We start from the raw sequence: 13,641 nt of genomic DNA on the forward strand, positions 1-13,641 counted from the left end.
GTACATCCCTGTGTCCGCTCTCTGAATGAGCTTTAGTCCTCTCTTTTATGTCGGGCCCAAAGCATCAGGATTACTGTCCGAAAAGGCCACAAGAGGCAGCTCGGAAAACTGCCACCGACGGCAATGTCTTTGTCCCTCGTCCAGCATCAGGACCAACGGCCTCAACCGCAATCGCAGTTTGGAAAGGATTCACGCGGCGTAAAATGTGATTGTGAAAAACGTAACGTAGCTTTGAGCACATTTTGGATGAATCGCGTTGAAAAATACCGTATTTTCCGGAGTATAAGTCGCACTGGACTATAAGTCGCACCAGCCAAAAAATGCATAATAGAGAAGAAAAAAACGTATATAAGTTGCACTGGAGTATGAAATGCGGTTGCAAGTGTGAAAATAACCAATAATATCACATATAAGTATCTCCGGAGTATAAGTATATAAGTATAAATATAGTATAAGTCGCACCCCGGCCAAAAGTATAGAAAATCGTCGAGAATATGGATGTCACAATATACATTTTGAGTGTGATTATTGTAAGAAGAATCATCGCGATTTTATCATTGTTCACTAATACTTTGCGGTACGAAATCAATATTTTTTTATGAAAAGTCGTAATCATATTTTCACTTGAACTTAAATCTAGTCAGACTGGAGTACAGTACAGTAGATTGAACTGAAATGACTCATTGTTGCTGCCAGTGTCTACGATTCTTACAATTATTATTTTCTAGTTCTTACAATTTTATATTGTGACCTGAAAACAATTATCAATTAACACAAATATTCTTTACATCTCTATTGGAATAATAGAATAATATACAGTACATTTTTGTCAAACAATCCATCTTTATTCCCAATCTTTTAGTTTTAGTTTTGTTTTAATTGCTTCCTTGCATTGTCGATATATTCAGTTCAACTTCTATTTTGAACATGTACTTTGTAAAAATGTTCTCGCAATATTTGAAAATAACGGCCGTGTGTGTTTTTTAAAGTAGCAGTCTTACTTTTTTCTGAAGCTGGGTGAAACACCGGCAACCGACTGCACCGAGTGTTGTATTGTAGTGTTTTCCCAACCTTCTATGTGATTTATAAGGCACTCCAGAACATTAGTGGATTCGCACAGAGCAGGCGCACGGGGGTCGGGGGGGTTAACTGTTATGTAATCACCTTTGGGACCGGCGAAAAGGCCAGTGGAGAGAAGAGCGGCCAATCGGAGGGCTCGATTCTCCCCCGGAGCCAAAGCGGCGCTGAGCAAACATGTCCGCCCCATAGTTTATTTGCACGCCGCTGACTTCAGGCCGGTTTATTGACAAATGACAGAAAGGCTCTTCGAAAGTGGAGATGTCACGGAGGATTGAGAAATGGGCTTTTCATTTACACACACTTTAAGGTGATGTGATTCAGAACAGATCCGCAAAACCCAAAATATATACGGTACGCACAACGGGGAATACTTTCCAAGCCTTGATCAAGGGCTACATGTTGACAGTTTATGATTTTTTTTAATAGTTTTTTTTTTTTTCTTCACTTTTTGAGATTCTGATTAGGGATGTCACGGGATCAGATTTTAGTGTTATGATTATTGTGCAAAAAAACATCACGATTGAACGATTATTCATGATTATTGAGACTTGTCACTGTGAAATTTTTAATTTTCTTTCATTCCCGTGGTCTAACGCATACTATTCCTCAAGTTTGTGACCGACTTTACGAAACTGAACACTTTGACAGACAAACTAAAGATAAATATGACAAAAAACAGCCAGTTAAAAAAAGTTCTTAACATTTAGGTCAATTTTTGGGCTATACATTGAACAAAAAATACTTAATTTTGTTTCTAAAATGGTCACGGTTTATTATCTTTTGCTTCTTACGATTATATTGTGACCTGAATAATCACTATTCTTGATTACACTAATAATCTTGACATCCCAAATCCTAATATTTGGTAAATAGTCAATTTTTAAACTGTGATCAATTCATAAACCAATTAATCATGAACAACACCCTCAGATTAGTTGATTATATGGACCAAATCACTCGTTGTACCAGTTTATTTAAGAATGAAAAGGCAATGATGATCTTATGTGTCTAAATGTACATGAATGTAAACCTCGTCTTGTGTTTTGTGACGCAGAGAGGGCAGCGCCAGCCAACATGGAGGTGAAGACGTCGCTCCTGGACAACATGATCGGGGTCGGGGACATGGTCCTCCTCGAGCCCCTGTCCGAGGATTCCTTCATAGAAAACCTGAGGAAACGCTTCGACCACAACGAGATCTATGTGAGTCAAAATCATTGGATTGCATGACTCTTTTTAAACTGGGAAAATGTGTGTTTGTAGTTTTTAGTTAGTCATGTTGATGGACTTGGAGAAAAGCCGACGGGGATGTAAATGTTTTGGCCATGAATGATTTGTAAATACACTTTAAAATGATTGATCCCGGCGTGCTGCTGCTTCTTGGCCTCATCGATCTTTCAACCTGGTTAAATTAAGGGGGAAAACGTGATTATTCAAATACTAAATTTGATTATTGAGACTTGCCAGGCACAGTATCAATAAATATACCAATTTGAGTCTGCAATTCTGCTAAATGCAAAAACGGTCTCTTTTTGTGCATCAATTTTCATACATTTTCCATGCATTTGTGTTCTAATAACCCAGAGGTCTGTTTTGGTTGCCTTTGGTGAAAAACCCGTCCATATGACACTTGGCCAATATGTTTATTATGCTGCCTGTAAAATTATGCCTATAAACCTTACCTTTTGTTTATTAGCCTCATGAAATTTAAAACAATTGAGCTTGAATTTGTTTCTCACGGACGACTTATTACGTAATGAATGCACTCAAAAGTGTTCCCTATGTGAAAGAAACAGAACTGATTTGTTTGAACTCTGCGCTTAAAAGACGACAAAAGGACCATAGAATGTATATTAAAGTCCATTTGGTCCGCATTACACGTCGCTTTTAAGGAATGACACTCATGTTGACATTACTCAGCCGGTTTAGATTGTACCAGAATGTGTTTTGGTGTCACGACCTTCACATTCGCAGCTAAACAGTTGACTTATTTTGATGGTCCATTGCCAGATTGTGTCGTTATGGCTGGACTGAAACGACTCTTTACGCAGCAGTAGTTATGTTCGCCTCCAACCTCCAGCGCGAAGGAAAAGGAAATCTGGGATCGTTTTCATATCTTCATTGTTGCTCTTCTCACTCACTCATCCGGCCCGACCACAGACATGGCACAGATACAGAGGCCACAGTAACCAGACGATCAATAAATCACATCACTCTGGAATGTAGATGATGCCTTTTAAACCGACCGCGCCGCGATCAAGAGGTCAGACCGAGCGCTGCCTGAATGTGTGGCAGTCTCATGTTGTCCGTATCGGTCAAATGTACTGTTGATGTTTTGTTACTTTGACACTCCGGAAAAGTGAGCAATTTAAATCTTATTACAATGTTATTAGTGTCTAAACAAAATATGTTTTATGAGTCATAATTGAAGTAACATGGAAAACTCAATCCACTCTCACTAACTTGAAACTTCACTTCATTGCCTTCAAATATCTTCTTTTAACCTACTTTCATTTATGTTTTATTTATTTATGTTTGTCCTTGATATGTATACATATATATTATTTATTATATTCATTATATTTTATTTATTTTATTTATTTTATTTATTTTATTTATTTTATTTATTTTATTTATTTTATTTATTTTATTTATTTTATTTTATTTATTTTATTTATTTATTTTACAATATTCAGATGATATTATTCAGTGCAACAGAAATGTGTCTTTTAATTGTCAGACGGATGTGAAAATGAATCATAAAAGTATAGAAATATCACCTTATTCCCTTTATTTGAAAGTTTGCAACTTACGTTTTTCATTTGCATTTTTAATCACTTTTTTGTCGAGCATTTTAGACTGTAAATGACATTCTGTATATTCAAAGTGTCAAAACAACATTCACAATATTATCTAAATACCTCAAATGCGCTCAGCTCTTCATCTGTTGCGTTAGCCTAATTTAGAAGCCATTTCATTTGCATTTTGAGCAATGATTTGGTTAAAACTATTGTGACAGTGGTATAGTCCTGTGTTTGACCCGGTTTAGCCTCATTTAGACTTGCAATAATCCTCTTACAGACCTGGTTTGATCTGGTGGCACTCGGAAAACTAATAACTAACTAAACTAATATTCGAGAGCCACAGATTGAAATCATTCCACATGAATCGCCCCCTGCTCTATGCATGAACTTTAAATGGTAAATTCATAACGATAAAAGAAAAGCGAGGCATTTCTTATTGCCTTCTACATTTGTATGTTTTGTGTACATTTTATAGGACAAACCCATGTTAAATTGCGGCAGGTAAAACAGCATTTGGCTCCTTTTTAACCAGCACTTTTCTCATTGTCTGCAGAGGGAAAACAACTGTCAAGAGCCTAATGGGCCAAACGTTTGTCCAAGGCCTTTATAAACTGTGACACCCCACAATTGGCGTTGCAGGGCTGAGATGATTACAGTCCTGGTTTGGCGCACCGGGATCCGAGCCCAGGCCGTGATGTCACCTCAGACAGCCACCGGCATCGCCATGGAAACGCCGTGTTTTAGCCAGTTAGTTTAGATGGAGCCGCTTCCTGCTGAGGCGTCGGAATGGGTTTTTCCTCATTTCGTGCGACGGCCTCACTTTCCATAAGCTCTGACCCAAATGTAAAGTTAAACTCCCGACAGCTGCCGCGGCGAGTTCGGCTGCAGCGTCCTGAGGGAGAATACTGGCTTTGTTTGAGATGCAGCCGTTTTTAAAAGGTACTTTCAGTCCCAGAACATCTTCTTGAGGACTTTTTTACCATTCAAAAGACAGAATATTGTGTTTTGAATTGTGGTTGTTATTTTATCTCTCTGACTGACTTAGACCCCCAGAAGTTCTGCTGATTTAGACCTGGTTCAGACCTGGTTCAGACCTGGTTCAGACCTGGTTCAGACCTGGTTCAGACCTGGTTCAGACCTGGTTCAGACCCGGATTTCCTTGTTCAGTTCCAACTAGGGCTGCAACTATCAATTCGTGTTTTTTTTTGACATTTTGATTTAATAATTGTTTCTTTTTGTGTTGCTTTTAGAGTAGGTATAGTCTATATAACAATTACAATTATTAAAACTATGACTATTGTTTATAGTCCCCTAGTCACAGTTGATTAATCGTTGCAGCTCGTTTTCGGACCCAGACACAGTATAGTTCATGGTTCGTACAAGAGTTAGACATCCATTTGTAACTGAAGAAACCTGATTTAGTCCTGATTTAGTCCTGCTTTAGTCCTGTTTTTGTTCCGTTTCTGGTCATTAAACTAAAGAGGCCATTAAACTGTCCTTGGAAATCATTCTGAACTAGTTCTTGCTCTGAAATGCCGGAGTCACTGCTGGGCCACATATGGTCGTCTGACCTAAGATGACTTGTGTACTCATCTTCAAAACATTATGAACCGAGTTTCCAGCTTTGGTTACATCCATTTATTTCCAATGGCTGAATATAGCTGACTTGTCTGTTTCTTAGTCGTTTTCCAGGCCGCGGTTGCCCACTACCAGGAGCCATTTGTTTTAAACTCAACTGATTATTAGTCTAAGCTGAGGTAGTGTGTCACTCAACCAAATATGCCTCATACATAAGGGGAACTTTGGTTTATTTATGGACATATTCCTGGTAAAGCTCATTTCTGCGCATTAGCCTCAGTTGACTTCACACATCTGGAAACATCATTGATGATACGCTACATACCATATATAAATGTAATACATGTTAAATGCCTTTCAGACGGGGACAAGCATGTTTGCCTTATGTGGCAGGGTCTGATCATTTTTGCATGGTACAGTAGTCTTGCAGGGGACACACTACTTCCTACAAATCTTGCTTGGCATTTTGTGATTGGCATTAACATCTTGGAACTCTAAAAAGTGTCATAGTTTTATATGGACCGATTCAGTCTGAAATAAAGTTTGTATCAAATGCAGAAGTCTAAAGTACAAGGTGTTTCCCATTAATCGAGGAGACTATTGTGGCTCCCCAGTCTCTAAAACCAACTTGGACTATCGATTGGCATCACAAAATCTCACTTTGTTGCCCATTGTATTACCAAGACAAGTAACTAAGTAACTAGTGGTCAGAAAGGACTGCTTACAGATTAAATACCATAGGCAATAAGAGTAATTGCATTCATTTGTGACATCATAGTCTCCCAAAATCTATGAGCAACACACAGATTTTCTAGACCCCCTGGAGACTGGATATTCTGTTGTTGTGGAGGACCATGTACTACGCTAGTGCTAATATTTCATTGGACCGCCTCTAGCTTTGTTTACGGCACACTTTGTCCGTGGCATGGTTTCAATAAGCTTCTGCAATATTAAACGATTTATTTCCATCCAGTGTTGCATTATGTTTCACCTGTTGATCTTGTATCGATGATGTGAGAGAGTGTCCACTGCACAAAGAGAGTGACCGCTGCGCAAAGAGAGTGACCGCTGCGCAAAGAGAGTGACCGCTGCGCAAAGAGAGTGACCGCTGCGCAAAGAGAGTGACCGCTGCACAAAGAGAGACCATTGCACAAAGAGTGACCGCTGCACAAAGTCAAAGAGAGTGACCGCTGCGCAAAGAGAGTGACCGCTGCGCAGAGTGACCGCTGCGCAAAGAGAGTGACCTGCGCAAAGAGAGTGACCTGCGCACAAAGAGAGTGACCTGCGCACAAAGAGAGTGACCGCTGCACAAAGAGAGTGACCGCTGCGCAAAGAGAGTGACCGCTGCACAAAGAGAGTGACCGCTGCGCAAAGAGAGTGACCGCTGCGCAAAGAGTGACCGCTGCGCAAAGAGAGTGACCGCTGCACAAAGAGAGACCATTGCACAAAGAGTGACCGCTGCGCAAAGAGAGTGACCGCTGCGCAAAGAGAGTGACCGCTGCGCAAAGAGAGTGACCGCTGCGCAAAGAGAGTGACCGCTGCGCAAAGAGAGTGACCTGCGCAAAGAGAGTGACCTGCGCACAAAGAGAGTGACCTGCGCACAAAGAGAGTGACCGCTGCACAGAGAGTGACCGCTGCGCAAAGAGAGTGACCGCTGCGCAAAGAGAGTGACCGCTGCGCAAAGAGAGTGACCGCTGCGCAAAGAGAGTGACCGCTGCACAAAGAGAGACCATTGCACAAAGAGTGACCGCTGCACAAAGTCAAAGAGAGTGACCGCTGCGCAAAGAGAGTGACCGCTGCGCAAAGAGAGTGACCGGCGCACAAAGAGAGTGACCGGCGCACAAAGAGAGTGACCTGCGCACAAAGAGAGTGACCGCTGCACAAAGAGAGTGACCACTGCACAAAGAGAGACCATTGCACAAAGAGTGACCGCTGCACAAAGTCAGAGAGTGACCGCTGCGCAGAGTGACCGCTGCGCAGAGTGACCTGCGCAAAGAGAGTGACCTGCGCAAAGAGAGTGACCTGCGCACAAAGAGTGACCTGCGCACAAAGAGAGTGACCTGCGCACAAAGAGAGTGACCGCTGCACAAAGAGAGTGACCGCTGCTCAAAGCCTTCTCCAGCTCAAACACTCTCATTGAGGTCCAGATGTGCAGTGCGTTAGTTTCTGCTTCTCATTAGATGTTTTCTCTGCTCGATGCCAATGATTTGACCCTTCTCAAACACACCAACATCCTCCATGACCACGGGATTCGTCTCTCCACATGGTTGTTTCAGAAATGAGAAGCCGCTCGCTGCATCAGTCGGGTTTAAACGCCGTGTTGTAGCTGAAAGATCGTCACCTGCAGCAACTATCCAACAAATAAATACATAAATACCATTGCATGTGATCCCGACAGTAATTGCACATGAATATGTGTCACGACAGCACATAGACTGCACATGAATTTCACAGTAATTGCACATGAATTGCAAATGAATTCCAACAGCAATTGCACATACGACAGAATTGCACATCAGTATATACTGACCTAACCTAATACTGATGTGCAATTGCTGTTGGAATTCATTTGCAATTCATGTGCAATTACTGTGAAATTCATGTGCAATCTATGTGCTGTCGTGACACATATTCATGTGCAATTACTGTCGGGATCACATGCAATGGTATTTATGTATTTATTTGTCTATGGGAGTTTTTATTTATTTATAGGAGATCTTCTACTGAGAGTGTTTTTCAGACTTCCTATAAGTGATCTGTTCTTCTGGATCTACCTCTGTATCTACCTGCGTTGCACCAATGAAATTTCCCCATGTGGGACAATAAAGGAATATCTTATCTTATCATATCTTAATAGGAGTCCAAGAGGCGACTTTCTTTTTGGACAGACGCTGTATTGTATCTAAACCATTGCACTCTTTAGCTGTGGTACTTTACAAGACACAACATGATCCGTATGGGATACTTTTAAGTGGTATTTTGGTATGATCATAAGCCACTAAGACATTGCAAACAGATGAACTCATTGGCTGTTTTGTGCAAAAAAAGTCCACTTTGACGATTTCCTCTGACTGTGGACTATTAACAAGTAAAGAAGCCTATACTTATCCAATAAATCTGTGGCGTACAAGTTTGTGATGTCAATGCTATTTCCCTCATGTGGCATCATCCCCATGTGGCACTGAAGACACATGGCTTTGTTTAGCGGCGGGACAGAACCACCACGTCGCTAATAACTGTTGAAAATGTAGGGGGAACATGAAACTGCCGCGTTAACTGGCGTTCTTGTCCGTCCAGAACACGATTAAGAAGAAAAAACATATTAGTCGTGCGTTGTGTCGTCTGGCATCATCACGACTGTGGCATGTGGGCGGTCGGAGGGGTTAGTTAGTGAGTCATTTTCTTCTCAACTGTGCAAGTAGATTGTCGTTCGAACGATAAGGCTGAGCAAAAATAATATGTCTGTTTCAGTATTTTGTCATAATGACGCCAAATTCTTTTATTTTTCTAATATTTCGCCGACTCACAGACCATTCTTTCCAAAAGCGCTTTGCATTCTGGGAGGGAAACACGCCCAGCAGCGTCATCACAACAAACATGGCGACGCCCGTGTCCCCCGCATGTTCCCCCGCTCGCCTTCGCTACCAAAATACAGGATAACGGCGTACAAAAGGTCGATTGAAATATCTTAAAATGGGGAGATTAATCGGGTTGATCGAGACGCTTTCCGTCATTGACTGTTGAAGCCTGACCCCTGGTGGTCACTCGGACTCCAAAAATTGCTAAATTTTGATCTTTTTTTGGCCTTCAAAGTAAAACAAATAAGAATTTATCTACCGACCGACTCGCTTGAAAAATGTTGGGTCGGGTTACAGCAAACATACAATTTATTTGGGGCAGCCTAACACCTCGTCCCAACCCGCCCATTTGAATTTTTGAAGTCTCCGTGTGGCTGTGATGGATCAATTCCACGTCGTCTAGAAAGTCTGATTTACACATTTGTTCTTTTTCTACCGCAGTATGTCCACAATTGTATCGTCCGGCGCTATTTACATCAAATAACTTGCATCGTGTGTCTCGCTTACAAGCTGAAAGTAAGTTTACCGAGCGCGCGGACTCCATTCGTCGTAGTTTCACTTTAAATGTCGGTTGGGTCGGTTGAATGCCGGGAGTCTGTGGGAGGCAGAGGAAGCGCCGCGGAGAAGGCCGTGATCCGATACCGTCGACGTGTCTCTTATGCAACGACCATTAGCGCCGATCGAACGGCCCCGCGTGTCGGCGAAGTGCTCGGAGTGGGAGGATGATGACTGTCGCCTGCAGAAAAAATACCTGACAAGTGGAGGCTGCTGCTGCATCAGTGCGATCGGCAACGTGCGCGGGGGTGTTGCATAAGATAGTGGTTGAATATACAGAAAATGAAGGTTTTAGGCGAGATACTGTAAAAGCGGCTGAAGATATAACATGATTTTATGTCGTAGAGGTGGGGAATGTGGCAAATGATCAATAATAACGTTAAGAATGATTGTTTTTGGCCAAATTTGAATTCTGGAAGTGTTGATCGACACAACCAAGGCTAAATCAAGGCCAAGTTTGTGCATAAAATGGAAAATATTTGATTAATTCTGCCTTTTTTAACATTGCCATTTAAAAAAGGTATAATTCTGTCTGACCTGGCTGTTATTGCGATACATATAGTTTGTTGCAGTATTGATTACTGTGCCATTATTGTGATATCGATACTTTAATAAAATCGTGTGAGGCCCTATTATCTGATATATTGTTTAGAATTAAAAACTCCAAAAGCAGCAAAAAGTTGGGATTATAAAGAATAGAACCAACAAAGGTACAAAGCGATATTTACTTTTGCAGATCATTTTGCAGTTCTTTCAAATCTGTGGATTGATACCTCAACTAACAATTCTGTCAGATTTCCCAAATTATTGTTATCATGATCTTAATTCTTACATATTGCCGACACCTTTCGTAGTAGACTTGGATTTAGAGAAACTTAATCAGCCCACGAGAGAAATTACTTTATTCTTTATCATGTTGTAGAGTCTAGAAAATATCTGCATAGTCACAGTGTGTATCAAAACGTACTTTAATGGTTCATACAATTGTCCAACTCTTGCCTCATTTGCAATACATTCTATGAAAACTTATATTTATTTGTGGTGGTTCAAACTACATATGTGACTAATCCTTATGCCTTGGAATTTCCCTTTATCTCCTAACGCCCAGAACAATGTCCCGCATAAACACGGCCTCTTTCTTTATGTTCCCACTGACATGTTTGTTTATGCACATGTGCAGGAGGGACTTTTCACTGTCTATTCATATCTGCTGCTGTATATGATGACAACCAACCATTCTATTCAGACAAACAATCGTGTGTTTTATAAAGGCTGTTGGACATGACCAAATCGAAACAAATCTGATACAAATAGATATGGATGTATAAAAAAAGACGGATATACTGATATAATGCAACTATAAATGAGTAAAAGTTGCATTCTTTGTGAGTTTTATGTGACTGTATTTGAAGAGGCTCTATGCAACTTTTCTGGTGGAGGTCCTGCCCTCTCGTAGTAGTTTCTATGAGGATATTATTATTGCTTTGCCTGATATTTTCCACAGTATGTAGTAGTATTCAACCGTCCAAAGACATGCATCTGTTAGGTAGAATTGGCAACTCTAAATTGGCCCTATGGACAGGTGTTGACAATTAGCATATTCTGCTACATACACTTAAAACATTGCATCTGGTTTGTCCAATGTAAATGCTATGTCCTTAATTAAATAAATAAATAAAATAAATAAAATAAAAAAAATAACTTTAGTGACATGTGGGGCTGTCACAATAAAACATAATGCAATAAATGGCGACGATATTGTTGAAACTCCTCGTGAATATGTCAGATTTCCGTGGTTTTGTGTCGTCTCACGTTATTGTTTCAGGGCTGGACATTTATGGCAGTAAGAATGCGCCTCCAACAACACGACCTCTTCGTCTCCGGTCTGACCCCTGTTGTATTTTTTATTTGTTTAAGTGCGTTCCCTTCAGGCACCGCAAGTCTCGACAAAACCTGAACTGTGTGAACCCCACAGAAATGCTGACGCGGGGGAGAAATGCAAGCCGCTTATATTGTGCTGTCAATTGAAAAATGCAACTTTTTGGATTGTAATATATTTGTTTTTGCTTGGTTCCTGTTCCCGTAGACGTACATCGGCAGCGTGGTCATCTCCATAAACCCGTACAGGTCGCTGCCCATCTTCACGCCGGACAAAGTGGAGGAGTACAGGAACAGGAACTTCTACGAGCTCAGTCCACACATGTGAGCAACGTTTTTCCTCATTATTATTATTGCCGCTGCAAGGATGAAATAAAACCGCTTCTAGGACCAAGATGGAGCTGGGCGATAGTGACGAAAATGAATGTCTTGATGCATTTTTGGATCATCCTGTTAATTATATTCAGATAATTGATTGAACTGATTCACAGCGCAGCAGGAATGTGTTTTAAATGTGTCTGGAAATGTCACACGCAACATGACTGGACCAGAACATTAACCAGAAAATGGCAGAAATATCACTTTATACTTTTGTGTAGAAGATTAGAAGTTTCTATTCAATCTATTTCTAATCTGCTTTTTTGTGTATTTATATAATATTTTAGTTATAGACGATACGCTTGAGGTTCTAATTTGTCATACTGTACCGTATTTTCCGGACTATAAGTTGCACCTTTTTCATTATTTTGGCCGAGGTGCTACTTATACTTATATACTTATACTCCAGAGCAACTTAAATGTGATATTATTTGTTATTTTCACACTTGCAACCGCATTTCATTTTTTTTTCCTTCTCTATTATGCATTTTTTGGCTGGTGCAACTTATAGTCTGGAAAATACGGTATCTCCAGCTCTTTTATTTAAATATAGCTCCAATCTCTAGCCCAATAACTTGTTTGGATTTGATTATGCGTCTGTACAAAAGTGAATTAAACCATGTAAACCATGTCGGTATATATTAGTTTTGTTCATCATTTTCTAAGGACATTGTTGCTCGCCGACAATAAACGTGGCAGATTTCGTGAAAGCGTTCATTTATACATCTATACAGTGACGAATTTGTTGTTTTAGAGATTTATTTGTTCTTGGATATAAATGGGGGTTTGCGTCAAGAAGCGCATCATCTGTTCATCCCGTTAGCGACACAAGAGAGAACATGAAGCTCAAGCTGCAGGCTGAGATTGGCCTCCATGTTTGTTTTCCCCGTGACAAAGACAGAAAGAAAGAGGGGTCAGTGCCTCGAGAGCGATTGTTCCGTTTTTACGAGTCGCTCTGTCTGTGCGCTGCAGATACAGTACAGGCCTCCTCACACGGGACAGACAGTCACAGCCCCACTCACACGGGACAGAGACACAGGCCTCCTCACACGGGACAGAGTCACAACCCTCCTCACACGGGACAGACAGTCACAGCCCCACTCACACGGGACAGAGACACAGGCCTCCTCACATGGGACAGAGTCACAACCCTCCTCACACGGGACAGACAGTCACAGCCCCACTCACACGGGACAGAGACACAGGCCTCCTCACATGGGACAGACAGTCACAGCCCCACTCACACGGGACAGAGACACAGGCCTCCTCACACGGGACAGAGTCACAACCCTCCTCACACGGGACAGACAGTCACAGCCCCACTCACACGGGACAGAGACACAGGCCTCCTCACACGGGACAGAGTCACAGCCCTCCTCACACGGGACAGAGTCACAACCCTCCTCACACGGGACAGAGTCACAGCCCTCCTCACACGGGACAGAGTCACAACCCTCCTCACACGGGACAGAGTCACAACCCTCCTCACACGGGACAGAGTCACAACCCTCCTCACACGGGACAGAGTCACAGCCCTCCTCACACGGGACAGAGTCACAACCCTCCTCACACGGGACAGAGTCACAGCCCTCCTCACACGGGACAGAGTCACAACCCTCCTCACACGGGACAGAGTCACAGCCCTCCTCACACGGGACAGAGTCACAACCCTCCTCACACGGGACAGAGTCACAACCCTCCTCACACGGGACAGAGTCACAGCCCTCCTCACACGGGACAGAGTCACAGCCCTCCTCACACGGGACAGAGTCACAGCCCTCCTCACACGGGAC

General features: G+C 41.9%; 1 protein-coding gene across 1 annotated transcript in view; it reads left to right on the top strand.

The window, feature by feature from the left end:
* Positions 1-13,641, top strand: part of myo1b (myosin IB) — a 124,228-nt gene that overhangs the window by 13,190 nt on the left and 97,397 nt on the right. The window contains exons 2-3 of the mRNA XM_072445181.1: positions 2,135-2,280; positions 11,679-11,794. Coding sequence (XP_072301282.1) covers positions 2,155-2,280; positions 11,679-11,794 — 242 coding nt within the window. The 5' untranslated portion in view covers positions 2,135-2,154. The remainder of the gene's footprint in view (positions 1-2,134; positions 2,281-11,678; positions 11,795-13,641) is intronic.

Source organism: Eucyclogobius newberryi, unplaced genomic scaffold, assembly GCF_026437365.1.
Source record: "Eucyclogobius newberryi isolate DKJ021-1_F unplaced genomic scaffold, fEucNew1.0.hap1 SCAF_14, whole genome shotgun sequence".
NCBI lineage: Eukaryota > Metazoa > Chordata > Actinopteri > Gobiiformes > Gobiidae > Eucyclogobius > Eucyclogobius newberryi.